This window comes from Mya arenaria, chromosome 8, assembly GCF_026914265.1.
Source record: "Mya arenaria isolate MELC-2E11 chromosome 8, ASM2691426v1".
NCBI classification, from domain to species: Eukaryota; Metazoa; Mollusca; class Bivalvia; order Myida; family Myidae; genus Mya; species Mya arenaria.
The window spans coordinates 60,732,053-60,757,613 of NC_069129.1; the positions used below are offsets into that span (position 1 = coordinate 60,732,053).

The 25,561-nt window shown below is 36.1% G+C and overlaps 4 protein-coding genes across 9 annotated transcripts; 1 reads left to right on the forward strand and 3 right to left on the reverse strand.

Moving 5' to 3' along the window:
• Positions 1-2,037: 2,037 nt before the first annotated feature.
• LOC128242805 (gamma-glutamylcyclotransferase-like) lies at positions 2,038-5,299 on the reverse strand. Its single transcript, XM_052960141.1, has 3 exons — positions 5,085-5,299; positions 3,533-3,681; positions 2,038-2,680 (listed from the first exon to the last, which is right to left on the reverse strand). Exons 1-3 carry the CDS (start codon positions 5,184-5,186, stop codon positions 2,269-2,271), a joined length of 663 nt encoding a protein of 220 aa, XP_052816101.1. The 5' UTR covers positions 5,187-5,299; the 3' UTR covers positions 2,038-2,268.
• Positions 5,300-6,202: 903 nt separating this feature from the next.
• Positions 6,203-18,319, reverse strand: LOC128242804 (uncharacterized). Of its 3 annotated transcripts, XM_052960139.1 has the most exons (3): positions 18,155-18,319; positions 16,648-16,796; positions 6,203-7,641 (listed from the first exon to the last, which is right to left on the reverse strand). In XM_052960139.1, exon 3 carries the CDS (start codon positions 7,465-7,467, stop codon positions 6,721-6,723), a length of 747 nt encoding a protein of 248 aa, XP_052816099.1. In that variant the 5' UTR covers positions 7,468-7,641; positions 16,648-16,796; positions 18,155-18,319; the 3' UTR covers positions 6,203-6,720. The 3 variants fall into 3 exon arrangements, with proteins under 3 accessions (XP_052816099.1, XP_052816097.1, XP_052816098.1); XM_052960137.1 differs by lacking the exons at positions 16,648-16,796; positions 18,155-18,319 and adding an exon at positions 7,961-9,076; XM_052960138.1 differs by lacking the exons at positions 16,648-16,796; positions 18,155-18,319 and adding an exon at positions 7,927-9,076.
• On the forward strand, positions 8,225-14,173 carry LOC128242803 (uncharacterized). 3 transcript variants are annotated; one of them, XM_052960135.1, is made up of 3 exons: positions 8,225-8,352; positions 11,827-12,038; positions 12,894-14,173. In XM_052960135.1, the coding sequence occupies exons 2-3, from the start codon at positions 11,830-11,832 to the stop codon at positions 13,780-13,782; spliced, it is 1,098 nt and encodes a 365-aa protein (XP_052816095.1). In that variant the 5' UTR covers positions 8,225-8,352; positions 11,827-11,829; the 3' UTR covers positions 13,783-14,173. The 3 variants fall into 3 exon arrangements, with proteins under 3 accessions (XP_052816095.1, XP_052816094.1, XP_052816096.1); XM_052960134.1 differs by having other exon boundaries at positions 8,231-8,363; XM_052960136.1 differs by lacking the exon at positions 8,225-8,352 and adding an exon at positions 8,373-8,503.
• A 3,500-nt stretch (positions 18,320-21,819) lies between the features above and the next one.
• On the reverse strand, positions 21,820-23,717 carry LOC128244690 (uncharacterized). Of its 2 annotated transcripts, none has more exons than XM_052962727.1 (2): positions 23,604-23,717; positions 21,820-23,199 (listed from the first exon to the last, which is right to left on the reverse strand). In XM_052962727.1, the coding sequence occupies exon 2, from the start codon at positions 23,044-23,046 to the stop codon at positions 22,303-22,305; it is 744 nt and encodes a 247-aa protein (XP_052818687.1). In that variant the 5' UTR covers positions 23,047-23,199; positions 23,604-23,717; the 3' UTR covers positions 21,820-22,302. The 2 variants fall into 2 exon arrangements, with proteins under 2 accessions (XP_052818687.1, XP_052818686.1); XM_052962726.1 differs by having other exon boundaries at positions 23,462-23,641.
• Between the last annotated feature and the right edge of the window lie 1,844 nt (positions 23,718-25,561).

Genomic DNA, 25,561 nt, shown 5'->3' on the forward strand with positions numbered 1-25,561 from the left:
ATCTTACTTGCAATTCGTTTATCGTTTGTTTTTATGATTTGTTTAATTAGTGTTCATTGTCAAATTATTGATGGCTCCGAATATGTATGTTTGGTTTTGCTACAGATGATTGACGTTGGGACCAGAGCGAGGCTGTGCTAACAAACTGGTATAAACCCCCAGAGTGAGGCTGTGCTAACAACCTGGTATAAACCCCCAGAGTGAGGCTGTGCTAACAAACTGGTATAAACCCCCAGAGTGAGGCTGTGTCAACAAACTGGTATAAACCCCCAGGGTGAGGCTGTGTCAACAAACTTGTATAAACCCCAAGGGTGAGGCTGTGTCAACAAACTGGTATAAACCCCCAGAGTGAGGCTGTGTCAACAAACTGGTATAAACCCTCAGAGTGAGGCTGTGTCAACAAACTGGTATAAATCCCCAGAGTGAGGCTGTGTCAACAAACTGGTATAACCCCCCCCCCCCCAGAGTGAGGCTGTGTCAAGAAACTGGTATAAACCCCCAGAGTGAGGCTGTGCCAACAAACTGGTATAAACCCCCAGAGTGAGGCTGTGTCAACAAACTGGTATAAACCCCCAGAGTGATTTCCTACCAACTTTTATGCGACGATAACCACAACATTTATTGATAAGGGTGTGTTGATGTATGTGTAGACTGTGTGTGTGGTTCTATGATGCTGTCTGTCCCCCGTTTACTGTCTGTTTGGCACTAACTGTGTGCCTCTGTACATGTTTGTTTATTTGAGTTTATCACGGTCTGCCCGCGCCAATTGGGGCTGCCTTATGGCTTGACCCCGCCGTGACGCCATCACGACTTAAATTGTGTTTAAATGTCATTAGTGACATGAGATAGAAGTGACAGCAATTCGCAGTCAAATCATTGGAAGACTTGAAGAAATTTAAGTGAGATCCGGGTGCGATACCCTAGCTCTTTGCGAAGAGACCACTTGGTTCTTTAACGTGCTCGGTGTGAAGCAACGATACACGGGATAGAACTTTCCTGGGTTAAACGAGTACTGAGTACACCACTTTTCCAAGCACTACCCTTTAAATGCCGAGCGTCAGGCAAGGAAGCTCCGTAGGCGGACGCCTTAACCGTCTCTAAACATGGTAATCGTTTTTATTTTTAGGCTGAATGCGGCATGCCTAAGTACCGCAAATCGAAATCTACTTTTTGACACATGTTAAAAAATAATGCGTCGGGGTCACTTCATGCTTTATGTAGGAAGAGTAACGGGAAGAAAGTACCTTGATTGCCAAGCCCTTGAAATGTCAACCGAACTGGGTGTTAAAACTTCCGAAGACGGTTCTTACTAAACTAAACACTGAATAAATAATATTACAATAGAGTTACACAATGCTGAATCTGTTATCAAGGAATACAATTGTAACAGGTATTTATACGGGTAATCAGGATAACCAGTCAGTTTTCTTTTGGGGAAAGACAGCAATAATTGAGGAAGCTTAAAAATTAATCGGAAGCGTTACGAAATAAGGAGATTATACGCTTGGCACAATACTTAACGCTCCTGCCGATATAATAAAGCCTAATATCTTCGCATTTCGATTAAGCAACGACTTTTAAATGGCATATAAAGGCGTAATAGTTGTAAATAAATTCTATAGAAATACGTTGTCAAATCAAAATACCATTAATTCAAACGATCCGATTTTTAATTTATACATTGTTAAATATAAAGTAAAAACATTGTTTCCAAAGAAACATCTCAACAAAATGCAAGTTATCGACATCTTATTTTATTCTAGTTTTCATTATTCAAGGGTTATTCATAAACGAAGGGCAACAACATTACAATGCTTTCTACCGCTTCCCGCTGTAGTCATCTCCCTTGACATACATCTTTCAAGACGCTGGTATTTTGTGGCTTGATCCCACTAGTATGCACGCTTTTCGAGAGCATTTAAAACGTTTATATAGCTCAATGAAAGACTTCTGACACATAAAACGGTTATAATTGAAGGTATCGAATGTTTTATGAATGAGAAACGTAAATGTATATACACAACTAAACTGCTCGCGGTAGTTTAATCTCTTTTTTTCTATTTTTTTAGACAGTTTGTTCAAAGACGAACGCATCAACGTGGCAAATTCAACATCACAGAAAATGAAATAAATAATAATGACTATGTACACAGTTTGATACAGTTGCAGTACTTACATACCGTATAAGTTTTAAGTTGTTCGTCATGTAAACGTACACCTGCGAAATGTTTTTATAATACCATAATGACATTACATTATTTGCATGCGTCAGTCAACTGTAATATAAACATTTATCCAATGGTTGTCATACTCCTCATTTAAGCTCACTGCCGCTTTGTGGTCCAATACGCTGGCATGGTGGTTGGGATCGTCGATTTCAATGGTAGACAAAACAGACTGGTTTTCGTCTGGCAACAGTTTCAAAATACTGACATAAATGTCCAGCTCATTATCGAGATGACCGTTGTGTTCGATGGTCTCTAGCGCTTGCAGATAGGTGTCCGGTAGTCTGTTTTGTCTTGCCCCTCGAATGATCACATCAAGGTACATTGGCGAAGGTCGGTGGTCGAACTCTTTCAAGTCGAAGTAGTGGCCAGGCAGGTAGTACGTAATGCACGTGAACTTGGCATTGTCAGGGGCAACCACGTCCACATCCTTAACGCGGTAATACAACTCTTGCCTGAAAAATCAATATCCATTTTCGACATGCATGCATTTCCTTCAGATACATTTAGATACAAGAGCGCCAATTGTCACAAAAACGCCGGTCCTAATATAAGGACACCATTTTTGATGATTAGTGGCTGTACGTCAAAATTAGAGAGCAGTTTACAGTTTTGACAATTCAAGGGTCACAACTCTCGAATGACACTTTGGGACATGGCTGGTTATCGGACCTGACCAAGATTTTCTGCCCAAATTCTGACCGAATTCGGTGATAATTTTACAAAGGCTTAATTTTGTTTTTTGTTTTTGATAGTTATTGATCGGACAAGACCGATTTGAGGTATTTTATATTAATAAAGGGCGATAACTTTCGAGTGACTGAAGTGATACGGCTTCGTATCGAACTTAACTTTGATATTAAGCCAATACAAATTCTGCTCAAATTTGGCAAAGCAAAAGTAAAAGATGAAAGTGAATAGATACAAAAAAACTAGAGTTATTGGGCGGCCAACATGTTGGACGTCGACTGCCCACCTGTCCGTATGTACGCCGCAGTTAATTAACTATAATACGTATTATCCTGTGAACAGGAATGTAACAACAAACTTAAATTAATTTAATGATCATTTATGTTTTTATCAAGAAGGTGCACAGAAAGCTGCATATTTTACAGCTCAATTTAAACTTGTTTTGTGTAATCTGACGTAAAAAACCTCAGTCTGTTCACTTATGCAGAAAAACAGATGAACATGCAAATGTTCAGCAGAAAAGTATGTAAACATGCCAACTTTCTGCAGACGATCAGACGACCATGTAAGTAAGCATGACAATGTTCAGTGAAGTTGACACAGCAGTATACACCTACTTATCGAGTGATTCCCTGTGTTCGGCGTCCAGTCTCCATACGCAGCCCCATACTTCCTGTTCAAGGTGCTCTACAATGGTGGCTACACCTCCTTTCCACCGACTGGACCGCGGGTCCTTGCCGATACTGTTGAAGGCTATTGCATGACCCTAGAATGACACACACGACCATGTTATTGTTTATCAGTGACACAGCTCTACTGATACAATAGATTCGATTGTTGAACAAACCATGGTGATATTAGCATCATAAGCTTAACCCTTGAAAATACATTGCTTCACTCTTTTGAAATTGGACTATATCTAGCGTCCGTAGTTCCTTATAATAGGATTAGGCTAAGGCCAGTGTAAATTAATAGCTATTTTTCATCCATTTTTTAAATGTGGGCGGGGGCTGTCACACTTTTTCTTAAATGACTGTTTTACGTTGATACCAGAGAATTCACAGAGTACAAATGTATCAAAATGTATGAAAATGACACGAAAACAGATGAGATGTAACACAGTAAGTCTGCAAAGCCGTACCCAGTGTCTGGCGACTGAGGCCTACAAGGTACTGTTCTGCCTAATAAATGTGTTTCTAGACGAACCACGAAAACGGTTGTTTAAGTTTTCCTCTTTTACACGTGAATGTTAGAAGGTAGACAATGTTTATTATGTGTTATTACTTTAAGAGACATTGAAGATGAGTTTCATTTTGTTTTAAAATGTGATAGTTACAAAGACATTAGTAAACGTTATATGAGCAAGTATTACACTAGAAACCCGATTATGTGGAAATTGATTGAGTTGTTTTCATCAAATAAAAGATCGGTGTTAAATCGATTTTGTACTTAAATAAGCACAGGTAATGAAATAAGAAATTCGCTTACAAATACTATCCTTAAATTAATTACCGTGATGTGTCTTAATATGTTTTGTATTATTTGTATTTATTTACCAACCCGTTGTGTTATAAATATTTGTATGGATGAAAAACAATATGTTTAAATCCAAATAAATCATCTTTCTGCTCTGTTTTCTGTTCTGTTTTACATCAACACGTATGATAAACGCCGTTCCCTATACGCAAACACAGACCCAAGTTCAACATTTTATTTGAGTCAATAAAATTTAAGGAGGTGGGTGGGCTGGGATGAAAATCTAGCAATTATTTAATATAAGCCGAAGTTAATTTTTTTTAGTACGTGTATTTTTCTTTGTTATTAATTTGTGCTTTATTGAAATATGTTTTTTTTTTTACTTTAAATAGAAATTATATCTATGATAAATAAGACACATTTTATGAATTAAAGTCAAGATTCAGTAAGAGCTTAAGAACTTTGAACTACTAGTTGAGAACTTTTATAGGTCGTCTTATGTGATAGCTAGAAGTTCAATAAAGGCAAATGCTTAGATAGTTTGATAACATAATATGAAATATCAACACAGTATTAAAGTCGACAACTCGAGACTTGATTAACAATCCTTTGAATCTCCATACAATTTGTACTATATATATATAAACAGTGATAAATACAAAACGAAAGTAGACACCTTTAGTGTTTACATACCTGTAGTTTTGCTGTGCTAATGAACGAGGCACTTGGATTTGCCAACTGCAAACGTTCCTTCAACAAGTTACTTCCGAAAGCAAAATAATAAAATGTTGACATTCTTTGAGCTAGTATATCCAACTTAATTTTATCAAAAACGCAGAGCCCTCGAGAGTAAACAAGTTAATGTCACGTAAACCAAGAAGCTTTATATAGCCGATATGTGCGGCACTCAATCTTTTTGTCAGGTCAAGTATTGCGTTTATGTTACCATTGGTGAATAGAATAAATACAAGCAGTAAAATTAGTAGTAGAGAGAGAGATCGTCATTTAATCGATTACGTTCGTGTCATAAGTGTTTATTCTATGCTAGAATAGTTGTCCGTTAAATAACATCTTTATGCATATATGTAATCATTTTTTTAGTAAGAACATGATGTGGTAACTGTAACTTGTGATAACTGGCCAAAAAAAAATGTTTTAATTTTTATTCTATTATCTTTGTAAAGGGTGAAGACTTGCCCCTGTATTTCCGCATATTTGCTGAGATGACCCTGCTCAAGAGGCCATAACTTTGTCAAATCGCAACCAAACTCTACACTTTTGGGCGTTCCTTGTAGAGTTAATACCAATCTTTAAGAAAATATCTAGGACCAAATCAACGAAATGCAAATAACGGAAATCTTAAGTTTTGTTTCGTCTTGATTTCATATTCAGTTGCCAGCCTCTTTATTAGGTAGCTCGTGTGACTAAGCAACGATGGTTTTGATAAAACCGACCTAGTGTAGCTTATAGCTGACGTGGTATTCCAAATGTACAGGGAAATCAAAACCTTTCGCGAATCGAAGGTGACGAATTTATAAATGATATATATATTATTTTAAGGAAAAAGTACATTGAACACACACTGAACCGACATCAACATAGTGTTTTTACACACTGAACCGACATCAGCATAGTGTTTTTAAACACTGAACCGACAGCAATATGGCGTTTTTAAACACTGAACCGACATCAGCATGGCCTTTTTATTGTATATATGTAGGGGAATACGGCTATTGACACTATTTATACGTACGCCCTCTAGTGGCCCGTGCTACTACTTAGGGTTATAAGGATTAGAAATAAGAATGATATATAGTTCGAATTAGATTTATTTCGGATAACATGTCGTTTGCTAGTTACAATTCGGTCTAATATCAATACATTGCTGTTGGTTTTATTCTGAATATTTTACACTCATGATAGGGATTGATGTCCGTGCTTCGTCCATAAAAGTAATGCTCCGATGTAAAATACATACGACTTTACGTTTGTCAGTTTGCACATGAAGAACAAATGCTATTTTAAAAGAACTTTGAATATGAAACGTTAGAGTTAGTGTACTGTTCTGTTTTTGTTCTCTGAAAATAACCCAAAGACGCTTTTAGTAATTCTTCTGTGCTCCATATAAGCGGGTTTAATGATGACACTTTCAAAACAAAACGTTGACAAAGTAAATCGGTATTAATGTCCAAACATTCTTTAGCCGCTATTATTATTTTAAAGAAACTGATATAATACTTTCAAAACACTTGAATTATGATAAAAGTATGTTTCATTATTGCACTTCTTGCATCCTTGGTGTACCAACATATAGTCAACCCTCCTTGTTTTATTCTTCTTGCATTTTTTTCAGTTTGAATGCGACATAGAGGACACCAGCGATGGCGTTTTGTCGCTCCATACTTCCGGTGGACACGGACAGATTTCCCAGGCGTGGATCCTGCTCCACATAGGCGAAGTAATGGATGAGCTGCTGTTCAAGGGCGAGAATATAGTGCTGCTGGTGGTAGAGCTCGCATTCAACTTCCTCTTCGCTGTCGTCTGCTTCCTGGAGAGACGCAGATGCAGACGGCAATGGAGGCTTGTTATCTGGGTCTTGCCTTGGAAGGAGATCCTTTGTTATTGCACAGAGAACAATCAAACCGTCATATCCTTCCTTTTCGTAGAAATTCCTCCATCGTCCGTTAACGCCATCGGCAAGTCGCCAAGTGTTAAATTTAAACGGATCAAACGGTACTTTTTTCAGTTTTCTGGCGTGTGTTTTACCAATAACAAACTTTTCAACGGGCCCCCTTTTTTCAGAAATTTTTCGAAGAATTCTCTTCACATGTAGGACGAGCCCACCCACGGAGTCTTTGAAAGTAAATGGTATTTTTTCTCGGTAGGTTTTACTCTGTGATTTCTTATCATTTGCTTTCTTTTCAGGTGGTTCACCATTTTCGGAATGTTCATGTTTCTTAGTTATTGTGATTTCTTCAATATCGCTCCCCTCTACGTATAATTTTGCCAAATGTGAAGCATATCCTCTCTCCGGATTCCTACTGTCCAAGAGCTTTTCGTACTCAATTTTAGGCATTGTCGTTAGTTGAAGTCGGTCAATATACACCCTCTTCTTTATCGCACTCCACCATGTAATTAACTACAGTACTTTGAAAATCTCTGTGCTCAATTTTTTTTGAGCCTCTGACCTGCAGAAAATTTGTTTTTTTTTCCTCTAAGAAAATTATTTCCTTTTCTTCAGGAAAATACGCTGAAAAAAGCAAATTGTATTGCAATTTTATTCATGTTTTTCAATGTATTTCAATGAAAGAAAACATGGAATCCAGTTAACAACATCGTTAATGAAAAAAATCATGATCACCACAAAGCTGTAGATACATAATTTTGAGAAATGCAATTAGTTTGTAAGGACGCATATTCTAACTATAATTAAGTTTATTTACATTTATCTTCTTTACACAGTAAATACTATTTTCCATGCATTGCTATATCGCTTTGAATTTGTAAAATTCCTAATGCATGTACATGTACTTACTAAAAAACTCAGTGCGGAAGATTAAGCTGCTTACCACAGTCAAACACTTATTTCAATGCTTAACGAACGTACTCCATTATTTTAGTTTGTCTTATCTCCGTAAACTGAATTTGAAAATCACAATAAATGGGCTTGCTCTAACCTAGGATCAATAACAAATGTTTATTATACTTCCTTTGGTACAAGTTCAAACACAGTGCGAAATATATTAGTAAATTGAAACCACCCATATCCTTCCTTAAATCGATCCACAATGTAAACAAAGCTGATAAACTATCATTGTGTTGAATAGTTAAGTATTAAGCCCACTTGTACATTTACATACTAGCACGTATGCATATTGATAGCGATGAAGACTGAAAGAAAACTTGAAAAGTACGGTATAAAAGTTTTCAGAAATTGGATATAAATTCGCGATACCGAAAGGTAACAGCACGGTAAATACAGTTTATTTTCAGAAAATGATGTCAATTGATATTTGGATTTGGATGTAGATTAAAAACAGTTTACAACTGTTTATTGTTTTTAACTTGACTGTATAATTATTAATAAGTTCAAGCAACGATTTCAGAGAAAGGTAAAGTTTCTCACTTTCTTTGCGTTGTTTTATTTTAGCATTACTGTAATAACATGTTTATGTAATTATACTATTCTTAGGGTTAGGGTTAAGATTTACCTAACCCTCGTAGTACTTAACAAATTATGCTAATAGGGAAGAAACTTGAACTGCCTGGTTATTTAATGTCTTTATTCAGCACATCTCACTTTCCATAACGTGCATATCAAGTTCAGAAACAACATGTTAACAATGGAAACAATTGATAATTTTTGTGACCTGTATCCGCCATCTTGGATCGCTTACGTCCCCGACGGACTCGCCCTGTGTTACTTTACATCCATCGTTTTACTATTTGAGGTTATATTTCACTAAAATTGATTACGTTAGAAAATATATTTACTGCCTGTAAACTAATGGAAATTGTAAACGTTCAGAAGATAGAAGACTAAGAAAAAATAATAAAAGTAATAGTGTATCAAAACACTGACTGTTTACAACTGAACTGATTCTTCAGGGTAATATTTACATTGGAAGGGACTGTCCCTCCATAGGTCTTTATCATTTCTGCAACACTTCTAACTACAATCCTTATTAACATGACTTTAGTGGGGGCTGTGTGTATTTTTCCAGTGGGGGGATCAAGAATTGTCGTTGGGGGGGGGGGCGTAACTCGTGGCTTAACCTTTTAATGGTCGCAATCTTCTCAGATCGGAATTTTAAATAGTCTAAATTCTTCGCATGGGGATTGGGGTCTCCCCCAAGAAGTTGTAACGAATTATGATCCGAAATGGTGCATTTAGGGCTCATTTGATTACTTTTTATCTCCAATTTTGACATAACAGTAACATGTAAGGATGAGGGGCGCTAGGGTATCGCTCATGTTTTGTGAAATGCACATTTTCTATAAAGAAATGAATTGTGTCAAATGATTAGGAGTGTTAACACTAAAATACTGACGTTGGAACCCTTCAACAAACGTTGATATATGTACCTGCGTGCCAGGTCCTTTTTCGAAAAGTGGCCCTTTTATCAAAACTCTCTTAAACCCACTTTAAAGCGATTTTTTTTTTCAAAATGTGTGTGTTTAAGCGGGTTATGTGAAAATAAGTAAACATGAATAAACAAAGGAACACATCTGTTTATTTTTCAAAGCCATAGCTGCAGGCGTTACATGTTTGTTTTATTCCACTGGTTCCTATTTGATCATTTCAATACATGTATGTGTTCTTCCTCTCGTTCCCCATCTGACCATTTCAATACATGTATGTGTTTTTCCACTGATTCCCATCTGACCATTTTAATACATGTATGTGTTCTTCCATTAGTTCCCATCTGACAATTTCAATACATGTATGTGTTCTTCCTCTCGTTCCCCATCTGACCATTTCAATACATGTATGTGTTTTTCCACTGATTCCCATCTGACCATTTTAATACATGTATTTGTTCTGATGCTGGTTCCCATCTGATCATTTCAATACATGTATGTGTTCTTCCACTGGTTCACATCTGACCATTTCAATACATGTATGTGTTCTTTCACTGGTTCCCATTTGACTATTTTAATACATGTATGTGTTCTTCCACTGGTTCCCATTTGACCATTTTAATACATGTATGTGTTCGTCCTCTGGTTCCCATCTGACCATTTCAATACATGTATTCGTTCTTCCACTGGTTCCCATATGATCATTTCAATTCATGTATGTGTTCTTCCACTGGTTCACATCGGACTATTTTAATACATGTATGTGTTCTTCCACTGGTTCCCATCTGATCATTTCAATTCATGTATGTGTTCTTCCACTGGTTCACATCTGACCATTTCAATACATGTATTTGTTCTTCCACTGGTTCACATCTGACCATTCCAATACATGTATTTTTTCCGATGCTGGTTCCCATCTGATCATTTAATTACATATATGTGTTCTTCTACTGGTTCCCATCTGACCATTTCAATACATGAATGTGTTCGTCCTATGGTTTCCATCAGACCATTTCAATACATGTATTTGTTCTTCCACTGATTCACATCTGATGATTTCAATACATATATGTGTTCTTCCACTGGTTCCTATCTGACCATTTCAATACATGTTTGTGTTCTTCCACTGGTTCCTATCTGATCATTTCAATTCATGTATGTCTTCTTCCTCTGGTTTCCATCTGACCATTTCATTTCATGTATTTGTTCTTCCACTGGTTCCCATCTGATCATTTCAAAGCATGCATGTGTTCTTCCTTTGGTTCCCATCTGACTCTTTCAATTAGGACTGGTGGGCTAATTAATAAAATAACCCCATGTGATGTTATATTGAAAATATTTCTGGAAGTAAAAATGAGTGGTAAAATATCAGCAATTGAGATGACGGATCATTAGTAACTCTTTCCTATTAGAGTGTATTAGAATAGTATTAAACAATTATGCAATACAGAACTGTTTTCAACAAAACAATATAAAGGGTATCGTAGCTTCTAATTATGAGTACTGTTATGCTAGTGAACTTTTAAATAAAACAGTTTGTTTGCACCTAATACAATGTTTTGGTCTCTGTATAAAATATACCAACGACACATGCAGCAATGATACAGTGATGATTCTTGTAGGCACCTGTAATGCAAACGTTAATTAAATTTCATTTTATACGTATACATATCGTGTTTTACATACTATTTATTATAACAACGTTAGTTGGTGTTAATCCCAATTTTACTCCGTGTACAATGACACATAATGGGGTAGAAACTGTTTAAAATCTCTAAGATGACACCAGTATAACATATTTGTCAATCTGTATTGGAATTTTGATTCACCTCAAGTTTGTTTTGCTTTGAGAAAATTCTGACGTTTCCCAAACTTTGTTACGAGTAATTCATTTGCTAATCAAAGCTCAATCTGAGATGACCACGAACGGGATGTCCTCATATTTCCGCAACGTTACGTTACGTAGTTTTATTTGCTTTGAGGAAATTGGTTAGTCAAAGGTCAATCTGACACAGAACGGGACGTCCTTATTTTGAGTAAGATTTGACGCATTTGATGCATATTTTGTTTAAACTAATCTCGTGTTTTGGCGAAACGAAATGATTTCTCAAAATATCTCAAGTTTTAGAGCAAGTTTTTCATGAAATGAACAAACATCTTTTTTTTAAACTGAAGCGATGATAACTCGATTAATATTGTAAGTTTGTAATACATGTATATCTTTCTCATTGCTTCCGGGGAAATCTGTAGCACCTTTTTCGGCAACATCGTTGAACGTACTGGCGAACAATAGCAATGCCTCTGTAGCATCTGTAAGAACACACCTTTGCATAATAATTTCGATTATCTTCAGGTCATGGCTGATTCAAACCACACATCGTTCAAAACAGCCATTAGGAAGGCTTGTGATATTGCTCTTCCAAGGAAACAGTTAAAGGTGTTTGGTATTGTTTGTTTGGAGAAGGACAAAGAAAAAGAAAATACACTGCACATCGACTTTAACATTAATTACAACGAAGAGGTCGGCGGAAGTTCAACACAGCAGAGGGTGGATAACTCCCACAGGTATGTTGCGTCTTATTTGATCTTAGTAAACCCAATCCCAAAACATGTAACCCAGAGTTCACATATCTGGGTTTTCCCATGGTGGTACAAATAAGATGGGATCGATGATTTTGTTGTTTCGAAAGTTACGTTTAAAAACGGTACAATTTTGTTTGTAACGGGGCTTTGAAAAACTAGAATATTTCAAATTCCGGGCTTCAGCTATTAATTTGCAACTAGACCGGTCAGAACCCCTACACAACGCATGGAAAAGGAATGGTCAACTATTTCCATCACAATATTTATGCAACATCTTTTTTTAAAACGAACTTGAAAATGGGCCATAACTTCGTCAAACATTGATGGATTGGAACCAAAGTCGGTCTTGACCTGTACTTTGTAGTGTTAAACACACATACTTATCTTAATCCACTATGCCAACTTAACGTTGGAGTTAACGGGGTTTTGTTTTTTGCAAACAATGTTTTGTTAGGATATGACACGCAACCTGGTGACAACAAAACGTGTCTATTTTTTATTTTAGCCACACTTATTAAAACTGCCATCTGTGCCTTTAACAGCTTCGCCGCCCATTTATCAGGTCTGCTTTCGGAACGTTTCGGAACGGTTCGTTGTTATACGAGTATATGGTGATGCAAAATACATTTGCGGGGAGGGGGGTATATTTGTCTTTGCCAAAATAGGCTCATTTTTGTGCGAACAATCCTTTTGTATTATAAATTATGTCTGAAAAAATATTTACTCTAGTAATAATAATGATATTATTCAGAAGAATATACATATTTTACAATGACCATCACTTTGAATGGATTTATACGTTTTGCCTTGATAACATAATGGTATTTGTATTTTCAGAGTTAGTGCGGATGCTACCGAATTGTCAAAGGAAATTTGGAAGTTCGCTCAAAGGTCAATCAGTTATTCAGATAAATTGAAAGTGTTTGGCATAATCTTCATATCGCATAGAACAACCGATTATTATGTAACTCTAAACCACTATGATGGTCATGAACCTTTTCCGACTGGAAGCGTCAAGAGCTGTGTCGGTCAAACAATTGAAGAAAGCAAAACACAAACCGTAACTAGAGACGTTACCCCAAACAATGGCGAGATGCCAACAAAGAAAGAGGAAAACGTATCGCAAGAAAAACCTTCTTCCATTGGGAGCAAACAAACAGTGAGTGAGAACAATAAAGAGAAAAATTGTCATGTTGAAAACGAAACATCTATCCCACCAAAAGGAAAAGTACCAAGAAAGATAATTCGCGTTCAGACAGAACATGATGGTTTTATAGAGGGATCGGAGAATACTATGCATGTTATACTAGAGAAAAAATACTATTCCAAAACTGGTGATCTGAACACTAAACAAACAGAGAGTCTGAGCAGTAGCGAGAAAAATAGTCACGTTGAAGACGGAACATTTAACTCACCAAGAGTAAAAGTACCAAGAGCAGAAAGTCAAGATAAGACAGAGTTTGTACTTATGACGGGGTCAGAAAATACCATTTCTGCTGAACCTGAGAAAATGAACGAATTAAAAACTAGTGAGACAGGTAGAAGAAAATATGAAGTTGGGGCAAAAAGTAGTAAAACAATAAAACAAAATATGTCTAAAGTCAAACTGACGTGCGGAAAATGTAGGAAGAAGATTATATATAGCGAGAAATGCATGATAAAACACATAAAAATATGCGCTAATGTAGGCGACCAGGAAGCGCTTAAATATATCATGAGAGGTTAAATGCCTGGGCCTTCTGGTTAGCTATATTGCAAAGCAGAAGAGTCGGCATCTTGCGAAAAAATGAAACGAAAGCGCGATGATGCAATCCATTCGGAAAAGCATGCAAAGTTACCGAAGAAGGATTGTCATGATATGAAATAAAAACGTCGTCAAACTCTAATAATTGAGCATATGAAGATCACACACTGATTTCATTGCTAGTAAATTTATATTTGCATTCTTCCTGAAAAACTATACACACTTGTGATCTATATTTAATTGTGTTAATAGATAATTTGGCAACGACTGATTTACTTGACAGTTATCATCACATATGATGAAGAATTTGCATCCATCTACATGTAAATTGGTTTTCCATTGAATTACTAATAAAACTGGCATACAGTACGTATATTGATGTGCGTAGTTTATGGTAAAATATACAATTTTGCAACAACACAGAGGACAAAATGTGCCAAAAATGCCTCCTCTTATCCTGTTCACTTGACATCTTCTTGTATTTGATAATTTGTATGCCCCCCACCAAAAATTAGGGTCGGGAATATATATTTGCCCTTGTCCGTAAATGCGTGCGTTGGTCCGTCCATCCGTGATTCCGTCCGTAATTTATATGCGAACTTGTATCGCTAAAACTCTAAAACTATATTTACTGGACTCATAACACCTAAGAGGAATGTTAATGGGGGTGATGTCATGATAGGAAACAAAAAAGTCGTCAAGCTCTAATGATTGAACACATGCAGATCACACACTGATTTCATTGCTAGTCACTTTATGTTTACATTCTTCCTGAAAAACTAAACACTTTTGTGGTCTATATTTGATTATGTCCGTAATTAATATGCGAACTTGTGTCGCTAAAACTCTATAACTATATTTACTAGACTCTTAACAGCTGATGGGAATGTTCATGGGATGATGAAGCCGTACACCTGGTGTTTCGTTTCCCGCTACATTTAGTAAAATCAGATTTATGGCCTGTGGATTTGCAAACGAATGGCATTCCTTGACTTGTGTCGCTCAAAACTCCAAAACTATATGACTAAGAGTCATGAAAGCTGAGAGGAATGTTGTTTTTGGTGATGAAGTTGTGTATCTGGGGTTTATTTCCCGCTACACTTAGTTTAAACAGCATTTTGCACTTGTTTTGATCATCTCAAAAATACAAACTATTTTCCATAGGGTCATGAATCCATGATGTTTAGGTTGTGCACCTGCGGTTTTTTTAAATATAAAATGTATCTTGCTGTATTTAAAGACTGTGAAGGTTACTCTTTGTTGATGTTCGTTATAACTGGATTTGTTAAGTCTACTCGTTTTTTATTTTTTATTATTTATTGCTTTTTTGAAGATGTAGGGTTTCTTTAAATTTTAAATTCTGCCAACGTTAAGCAAAGACTAAGTAATATCCGAAATTGAAATGGGATAAGAAATTAGATTAGAAAGAAATCTAGTAGAGCTTTGTTTTATAACAATATTACATGTTTTGTTTTACTCTCATACAATATTAAATATATACCTTGGTTGCCATGTGCTTAAAATGCCAACCGAACTGGGTGTTAAAATCTTTCGAAACTAATAACTGAATAATATTACAATAGTGTTACACAATGCTTAATCTGTTTTTGATGTAAGAGTATACAATCGTAACAATTATCTATACGGGTAATCAGGATTACCAATCAGTTTTCTCAGGGGGGAAGAAAGCCCTAATTGAGGAAGCTTAAAATTTTATCGGAAGCGTTACGACAGACGAGATTTTCCTCTTGGCACAATACTTAACGCTCCTGCCGATTTAATGAAGCTTAATTTCTTCGCATTTCGATTAAGCAAAGACTGAACATCCATGCGACGTATACAGTTGTTTTATCGAAAAATTCTTGTAGATCTGAGCTCGTTTCCACACATATGTGTCAACCCGAAATCTGCTAACCTTCATAACTGAATGATAAAGAATGTATGAAATTTCAAAATATTTAATGTATAAAAACAAACTACCAAAAGTTAATTACTTGTTTATTATGTGTATCATAGAGTACTAAAACACATTTTTTATGATTCTCAGTCCAAGAGATCACCCTAGGGTCCAATCACTCGACTGGCCAAAAAATGCAGTCCAAATACCAAGTAACTGTGGTCCTAATATAAGGACACCAAATTTGGTGATAAGTACGTCAACATTAGAAAGCAGTTTAGTGTTTTGACAATTCAAGGATCACTACTCTGGAATGACACTTGGGGGCTAGTAGTCGAACCTGACCGAGATCTCCTGCCCAAACACATTCTGACCGAAATCGGTGATGATTCGACAAAGGCTTCTTAAGTTATTGATCGGACAAGGTCGATTTGAGGTATTTTATATTAATAAAGGGCGATAACTTTCGATTGACTTAAACGATGCGGCTTCTTATCGATCTTTAACTTTGATATTATGCCAATACATATTCTGCTCAAATTTTGTGAAACAAAAGTAAAAGATGTAACATAATAAAAAAACTTTTAGAATTATTGAGCGGCCAACATACTGGACGTCGACTGCCCGCCTGTCCGCCTGTACGCCGCCGGTAACACTATAATACGTATAGTTCTGTAACGTGTAACAACACACTTAAACTTTAATGATCATTTATGGTTTATCAAGAAGACGTCCAGAAAGTTGCATATTTTACAGCCCACATTAAACTTGTTTTGTGCAATTTGATGTAAAAAAACCATCAGCCCGTTTACTAGTGCAGCAAAACAGATGAACATGCCAATGTTCAGCAGAAAAATATGTAAATATGCCAGCTTTCTGCAGCCGTACAGACGACCATGTGAGTAAGCATGAACATGTTCAGTTACGTTGACACAGCAGTATACACCTACTTATCGAGTGATTCCCTGTGTTCGGCGTCCAGTCTCCACACGCAGCCCCAAACTTCCTGTTCATGGTCCTCTACAATGGTGGCTGCACCTCCTTTCCACTGACTGGACCGCGGGTCCTTGCTGATACTGTTGAAAGCTATGGCATGACCCTAGAATAATACAGACGACCGTGTTATTGTTTACTATTAACATTGCTCCACACTCTTTTGAAATTGGACTATATCTAGCAACCGTTGTTCCTTATAACAGGATTAAGCTAAGGCCAGTCTAAATGAATTGCTATTTTTTCATCCATTTTTTAAATGTGGGCTGGGGCTGGGGTCACATTTTTTCTTAGATGACTTTTACATCGCTGACACCAGAGAATTCACTGAGTACAAATGTATCAAAATGTACGAAAGCGACATGAAAAAAGATGACATGTAGCACAGTAAGTCTGCCAAGCCGTGCCCAGTGTCTGGCGACCGACGCCTACAAGGTACTGTTCTGCCTGATAATTGCTGCGCTTCTCATGTGTTTCTAGACGAACCACGAAAACGATTGTTCAAGTTTTCCTTTTTTACACGTGAATGTTAGAAGATAGACAATGTTAATTATGTGTTAATACTTTAAGAGACATTGAAATGAGTTTCATTTTGTTTTAAAATGTGATTGTTACAAAGACGTAAGGAAACGTTATATGAGCAAGTATAACACTAGAAACCCGACTATGTGGAAATTGATTGAGTTGTTTTCAACAAATAAAAGATCGGTGTTAAATCGATTTTGTACTTAAATAAGCACAGGTAATGAAATAAGAGATTCACTTACAAATACTATCCTTTAATTAATTACCGTGACGTGTCTTAATATGTTTTGTCTCTGTATTATTTGTATTTATTTACCAACCCTTTGTGTTATAATTATTTGTAAGGATGAGAAACAATATGCTTAAATCCAAATAAATCATCTTTCTGCTGTTTTCTGTTCTGTTATAAATCAACACGTATGATAAACGCCGTTCCCGATACGCAAACACAGACCCAAGTTCAACATTTTATTTGAGTCAATAAAATTCAAGGAGCGGCGGAAAAAGAGGGGGCGGGCTGGGATGAAAATCTAGCAATTATTTAATAGTCGCCGAAGTAAATTTTTTCAGTACGTGTATTTTTCTTTGTAATTAATTTGTGTTTTATTGAAAAATGTTTTTTGTTTACTTTAAACAGAAATTATATCTATGATAAACAAGACAGATTTTATGAATTCAAGTCAAGATTCAGTAAGAGCTTAAGAACTTTCTACTAGTTGAGAACTTTTATAGGTCGTCTTATATGTGATTGGCTAGAAGTTCAATAAAGGCAAATGCTTAGATAGTTTGATAACATAATATGAAATATCAACACAATATTCAAGTCGACAACTGGAGACTTTATTAACAATCCTTTGAATCTCCATACAATTTGTACTATATATATATATAAACAGTGATAAATACAAAACGAAAGTAGCGCCTTTAGTGTTTACATACCTGAAGTTTTGCTGTGATAATGAACGAGGCACTTGGATTTGCCAACTGTAAGCGTTCCTTTAACAAGTTACTTCCGAAAGCAAAATAATAAATGTTGACATTCTTTTAGCTATATATCCAACTTAATTTTCTGAAAAAAACGCAGAGCCTTCCAGAGTAAACAAGTAACTGTCACGTAAACCTAACAGCTTTATATAGCCGATATGTGCGGCACTCAATCTTTTTGTCAGGTCACGTATTGCGTTTATGTTACCATTGGTGAATAGAATGAATGCAGGCAATTAAACTAGTAGAAGCCAATGTTCCTAACATGTGTATGTGTGTGTGTGTGTGCGTGCGTGCGTGCGTGCGTGTGTGAGTGTCACGTTGTGTTTGTGTGTGTGTGTGTGTGTGTGTGTGTGTGTGTGTGTGTGTGCGCGCGTGTGTGTGTGTGTGGGTGTGTGTGCCTGCGTGCGTACGTGCGTACAGAGAGGGAGAGAGAGAGAGGGGGGGGGGAGAGAGACAGGGAGGGAGAGAGAGATCGTCATTTAATCGATTACGTTCGTGTCATAAATGTTTATTCTATACTAGGATAGTTGTCCGTTAAATAACATTTTTATGCATTTTTATCGATTCGTTATTTTCGTAACTCAAGTTGGCCGCTCTCTTAATTTCACCGTTGCTTTAGAAAATATTACACATGGTCTGACTGCCAATCGTAGACTTATAACCCTACAACGTCACAGTAGACTGGTACCCTGATTCTCTTGATAAGACCTATCGAGGCAGTATTTGTCCGCAACTAGGTCTGTACATTTTTTTTAAATTTCAGAATGTTTATTTTTTCTTGGCAACACACTGTGTTTAATTTGTCGAATTGTTAAAGAAAAGAACATCATAAAGCAAATTACCATTGTCGACTGCGTGTAAATTGCGAAATACTTCTTCGGAAGGATTCACAATTCCTTTTTTCCTAAAGCAATTATTTGTCGTTTCATAAGGACGTCGACTATCTTATTTGGGCATAACTTCCACCCTCAGTTATTATATATAAACACAGCCCTCGTCGACTTTTTGGATTCGAACTGATATGAGTAATGGGGCGTTTTCACTCTGCTCAAAATTCTATGCAGTCATTACAAAAGTGGCAAAGCTGCAAAAAGGAAGTAAGGCTTAACAATTCGTATTTCGGGCTCAGGCCAATACTGCTGACCTTTGACAAATAACTCCGCCAATATAAAATCACATGCTTGATAATATTATGATACAACAACCGAACATCTTTCAAATTCATTTCTTGGGCATGAGTGTCAGGGTGCATGACAATGAAGGAATTTGGCATACATCATGCTGATACATCAGAAGACATTCCACTCAGTAACTCATGTATGGTATTATTCAGCTTCGTTATCAAGATTTAGGCGCTTGAAGACAGCCTCGGGTCCATCTTTGGCCGCACTTCACCACAGGGGCAGGTTGCGTTGTTTTGACACACCATGCCCCGCCTTTTTTTTATATGTAATCATTGTTTTAGTAAAAATATGATGTGGTAACTGTAACTTGTGATAACTGGCCAAAAAATATTATTTATTTTTAATTTGTATTCTATTATCTTTGTAAAGGGTGAAGACTTGCCCCTGTATTTCCCCATATTTGCTGAGATGACCCTGCTCAAGAGGCCATAACCTTTTCAAATCGCAACCAAACTCTACACTTTTGGGCGTTCCTTGTAGAGTTAATACCAATTTCTAAGAAAATATATACTTTTACTGAAAATGAATGCAATTTCAAACCCATAATGCAAAATAAAACACGTTACTCGACGAACCAACTACCCGCTATAATTTCATCGAAATGTTCCAGACTAAAATGCATTATCCCGCTATTGAATCATCAATGTGCCTAAGAGAAACCATATTTTACGGCCAGTTATTACAAGTTAAAGTTACCACATCATAATCTTACTAAAAATGATTATATATTTAAAAAAATACTCAAAAAAAATACAGCAACATTGCGTTGGCCCTCATGAGATACATCCTGTTTAAAGATGAATACAACAACTAGGTCGTTCTAAAGATGCATTCGTTCTCCCAAATAAGATTTCCCAAAATTAATGATATTGTTTTAATATTCCAAAAAGGATGAGTAAATCTCGAAAACAATGGTTCTTGTGTAGGATACCGAGTTTAATTTGAGAAAAATTAGCATTAAACACTGTTTTTCTACCTTATGAGACGATTGTAGACCACAGTATATCTTTAAGCATTCACAAATCATTAATATTGTTGCGCTTTCTGCTATTAAATACACGGTTTTACACAATCTTGTTATCAGTAATTGATATTTTCCATAAATGCATTATTTATGAAGAAGGTTTATCAGTCAAAAATGATGTTTGTTATATTTGTGAATGCATTGATTTTTAATAAGAGTGTCACTTTAACATTTATGGAAGGTTGTTCTTTGGCAACAAAAAACATCTCTCGCGATTAGCATGTCCTTGAGTATGACATACTTGGTAGTCTTTGTTTAGTAGCTCGGGTGACTGAGCAATGCTGGTTTTGATACAATCGGTCATGTCCTTAAAATGTCAACCGGATTATATTACTTAATTCCCTAAGCTTATTTGGAGTTAAAATATTCTGAAAATAGTTTTCTCTTTAAACTAATAACTGAATACATAATATTTCAATAGTGTTAGACAATGCTAAAGATGTTATCGTAGAAAGAGGGTGCAATCATAACAATTCTTTATACGGGTGATTAGGATTATACTTTTCAGAAAGAAAGAAAAACCAAAACGAGGAAGCTTTATCTGAAAAGTTTTGAAGGTCAAATATATACCCTTGATATAGTACCTTAAGCCTCTGCCCATAAGGCACAATATGTGTAAACATTTTCTATAGAATTACGTTGACAACCAAAATATCATTATTTGGAATGATTCCTACATGTAGTTTAATTAATTCATGTTCATAGTTGAATGTCATTACATGTATATACTAAAACATTTCTTCCGAGGGACAAAGTCAACGAAATGCAAGTAATTGACTCCTTAAGTTTTGTTCTGTTTTGATTTCATATTCAGTTGCCAGTCTCTTTATTAGGGAGCTCGGATGACTAAGCAACGATGGTTTTGATAAAACCGACCTAGTGTCGCTTACGTGGTACTAATATTACAAATGTACAGGGGAATCAAGCCTTTTTCGAATCGAAGATGACGGATTTTTAAATAATATATACAGTATTAGTATAAGGAAAAATTCATGTACCATGAACACACACTGAACCGACGTCAACATGGCGTTTTTACACACTAAACCGACATTAACATGGCGTTTTTACACACTAAACCGACATCAACATGGCGTTTTTACACACTAAACCGACATCAACATGGCGTTTTTACATAATAAACCGACATCAACATGGCGTTTTTACACACTGAACCGACATCAACATGGCGTTTTTACACACTAAATCGACATCAACATCACGCTTTTACACACTGAACCGACATCAACATGGCGTTTTTACACACTAAACCGACATCAACATTGCGTTTTTATGGTATATATGTAGGGGAACACGGCTATTGACACTATTTATACGTAGGCCCTCTAGTGTCTAATACTATTCAGGGTTATTAGGACTAGAAATTAGAATGATATATAGTTCGGATTAAATTTATTTCGGTTTGCATGTCGTTTGCTAATTAAAATTTGGTATCATATCAATACATTGTCGTTGTTTTTTATCTAAATATTTTACACTCATAAAAGAGATTGATTTCCGTGCTTCGTCCGTAAAAATAATGCTCCAGTGTATAATAGATACAACTATACGTTTGTCAGTTTGTACATGACATGAAGAACAAATGCTATTTTTAAAGAAAATTGAATATGAAACGTAAGAGTCATTGTGCTTTTCTGTTTCTATTCTCTGAAAATAACCCAAAGATGCTTTTATAAATTCTTCTGTGCTCCATATAAGCGGGTTAAATGATGACATTATCAAAACAAAACGTTTACAAAGTAAATCTGTATTAATGTCCAAACATTCTTCAGCCGCTATAATTTTTCTAAAGAAACTGATTTAATATTTTAATGATATGAGTTTGTTACATTCATCCTTGGGGTACAAACACATAGTCAACACTCCTTGTTTTATTCTTCTGTTTTCAGTTTGAATGCGACATAGAGGACACCAGCGATGGCGTTTTGTCGCTCCATACCTCCGGTGGACACGGACAGATTTCCCAGGCGTGGATCCTGTTCCACATAGGCGAAATAGTGGATGAGCTGCTGTTCAAGGGCGAGAATATAGTGCTGCTGGTGGTAGAGCTCGCATTCAACTTCCTCCTCGCTGTCGTCTGCTTCATGGAGAGACGCAGATGCAGACGGCGTGAGACGCAACTGAGGCTTGTTATTTGAGTCTTGCCTTGGGAGGAGATCCTTTGTTATTGCACAGAGAACAATCAAACCGTGGTATCCTTCCTTTTCGTAGAAATTCCTCCACCGTCCGTTAACGCCATCGGCAAGTCGCCATGAGTTAAATTTGAAAGGATCAAACGGTACTTTTTTCAGTTTTCTGGCGTGTGTTTTACCAACAACAAACTTTTCAACGGGCCCCCTTTTTTCAGAAATTTTTTGAAGAATTCTCTTCACATGTAGGACTAGCACTTTCACAGATTCTTTGAATGTAAACGGTACTTTTTCTCTGTAGGTTTTACTCTTTTTCTTATCAGTTTTTTTTTCAGGCGGTTCACCATTTTCGGAATGTTCATGTTTCTTAGTTATTGTGAGTTCTTCAATATCGTCGCCCTCTTCGTATAATTTTGCCAAATTTGAAGTATATCCTCTCTCCGGATTCCTACTGTGAAAGAGCATTTCGTACTCAACTCTAGGCATTGTTGCTTGTTGAAGACTGTCAATATACACAACTCTGTAATTAACTACAGTACTTTGAAAATATCTGTGCTCAAATGTTTTTAGCCTCTGACCTGCAGAAAAATTGTTTTTTTTCTTCTAAGAAAATTATTTCCTTTTCTTCAGGAAAATACGCTGAAAAAAGCAAATTGTTATTCATGTTTTTCAATGTGATTAACATGGAATCAAGTTTACAACATCGTTAATCAAAACATTCCTGATCATCACAAAGCGGTAGATACATAATTTGAGAATTGCAATTAGTTTGTAAGGACGCATCTTCTAACTTTAATTAAGTTTATTAACATTTATCTCCTTCACACAGTAAACACTATTTCCATGCATTGCTATATCGCTTTGAAATTGTTAAATTCACAATGCATGTACATGTACTTACTAAAACTCAGTGCGGAAGATTAAGCTCCTTATCACAGTAAAAAACACTAATTTCAATGCTTATCGAACGTACTCCATTATGTTATTTTGTCTTATTTTCATAAACTGAATTTGAAAATCACAATAAATGGGCTTGCTCTCACCTGGGACCAATAACAAATGTTTATTATACTTCCTTAGCTACGAGCTCAAACACAGTGCGGAATATATTTGTAAATGGAAATCACCCATATCCAAAATCGATCCACAATGAAAACAAAGCTGATTGGATATAAATTCGCGATACCGACTGACTGAAATAGCACAATCAATACAGTTTATTTTCAGAAAATGATGTCAATTGATATTTGGATTTGGATATAGATTAAAAACATTTTACAACTGCTTATTGTTTTTTAACTTGAATTTATAATCGTTAATAAGTTCAAGCAATTGATTTCGGAAAAAGGTAAAGTTTCTCATTTTCTTTGGGTTGTTTTAGTTTAGCATTACTGTGATTACATGTTCATGTAATTATACTATTCTTAGGGTTAGGTTTTGGGTTAGGATTTCCCTAACCCTCGCGTTACTTAACAAATTATGCTAATAGGGACGAAACTTGAACTGCCTGGTTATTTAATGTCTTTATTCAGCACATCTCACTTTCCATAACGTGCATGTCAAGTTCAGAAACAACATGTTAACAATGGAAACAATCGACAATTTTTGTGACCTGTATCCGCCATCTTGGATCGCTTACGTCCCCGACGGACTCACCCTGTGTTACTTTACATCCATTGTTTTACTAATAAGGTAATATTTCACTAGAATTGATTACGTTAGAAAATATATTTACTGCCTGTAAACTAATGGAAATTGTAAACGTTCAAAAGATAGAAGACTAAGAAAAAATAATAAAAGTAATAGTGTATCAAAACATTGACTGTTTACAACTGAACTGATTCTTCAGGGTAATAATTACACTGGAAGGGACTGTCCCTCCATAGGTCTTTATCATTTCAGCAAAACTTCTAACTACAATCCTTATTAACATGACTTTAGTGAGGGCTGTGTGTATTTTTCCAGTGGGGGATTGACTTACCATTTTGAGATTCGCTCCACGGGAGGATCAAGAATTGTCGTTGGGGCGTTACCAAGGGGCTCAACCTTTTAATGGTCGCAATCTTCTCAGATCGGAATTTTAAATAGTCTAAATTCTTCGCATGGGGATGGGGGTCTCCCCCAAGAAGTTGTAACGATTTATGATGGGCTCATTTGATTACTTTTTATCTCCAATTTTGACATAACAGTCACATGTAAGGATAAGGGACGCTAGGGTATCGCTCATGTTTTGTGAAATGCACATTTTCTATAACGAAATGAATTGTGTCAAATGATTAGGAGTGTTAACACTAAAATACTGACCCTTCAACAAACGTTGTTAAAATATTGTCATTGAATTCCACGATTTTTAGTTGCAAAATATGTTTGACTGCACCTGCGTGTCGGGTCCTTTCCGAAAAGTGGCCCTTTTATCAAAACTCTCTTAAACCCACTTTAAAGCCATTTTTTTCAAAATGTGTGTGTTTAAGCGGGTTTTGTGGAAAAAAAGTTAACATGAATAAACAAAGGAACACACCTGTTCATTTTTCAAAGCCATAGCTGCAGGCGTTACATGTTTGTTTTATTCCACTGGTTCCCATCTGATCATTTCAATACATATATGTGTTCTTCCTCTGGTTCCCCATCTGACCATTTCAATACATGTATGTGTTTTTACACTGATTCCCATCTGACCATTTCAGTACGTGTATGTGTTCTTCCACTGATTCCCATCAGACCATTTCAATACATGTATTTGTTCTTCCACTGATTCACATCTGATGATTTCAATACATGTATGTGTTCTTCTACTGGTTCACATCCGACCATTTCAATACATGTATTTGTTCTTCCATTGGTTCACATCTGACCATTTCAATACATGTATTAGTTCTGATGCTGGTTCCCATCTGATCATTTAATTACATGTATGTGTTCTTCCACTGGTTCCCATCAGACCATTTCAATACATGTATGTGTTCTTCCACTGGTTTACATCTGACCATTTCAATACATGTAT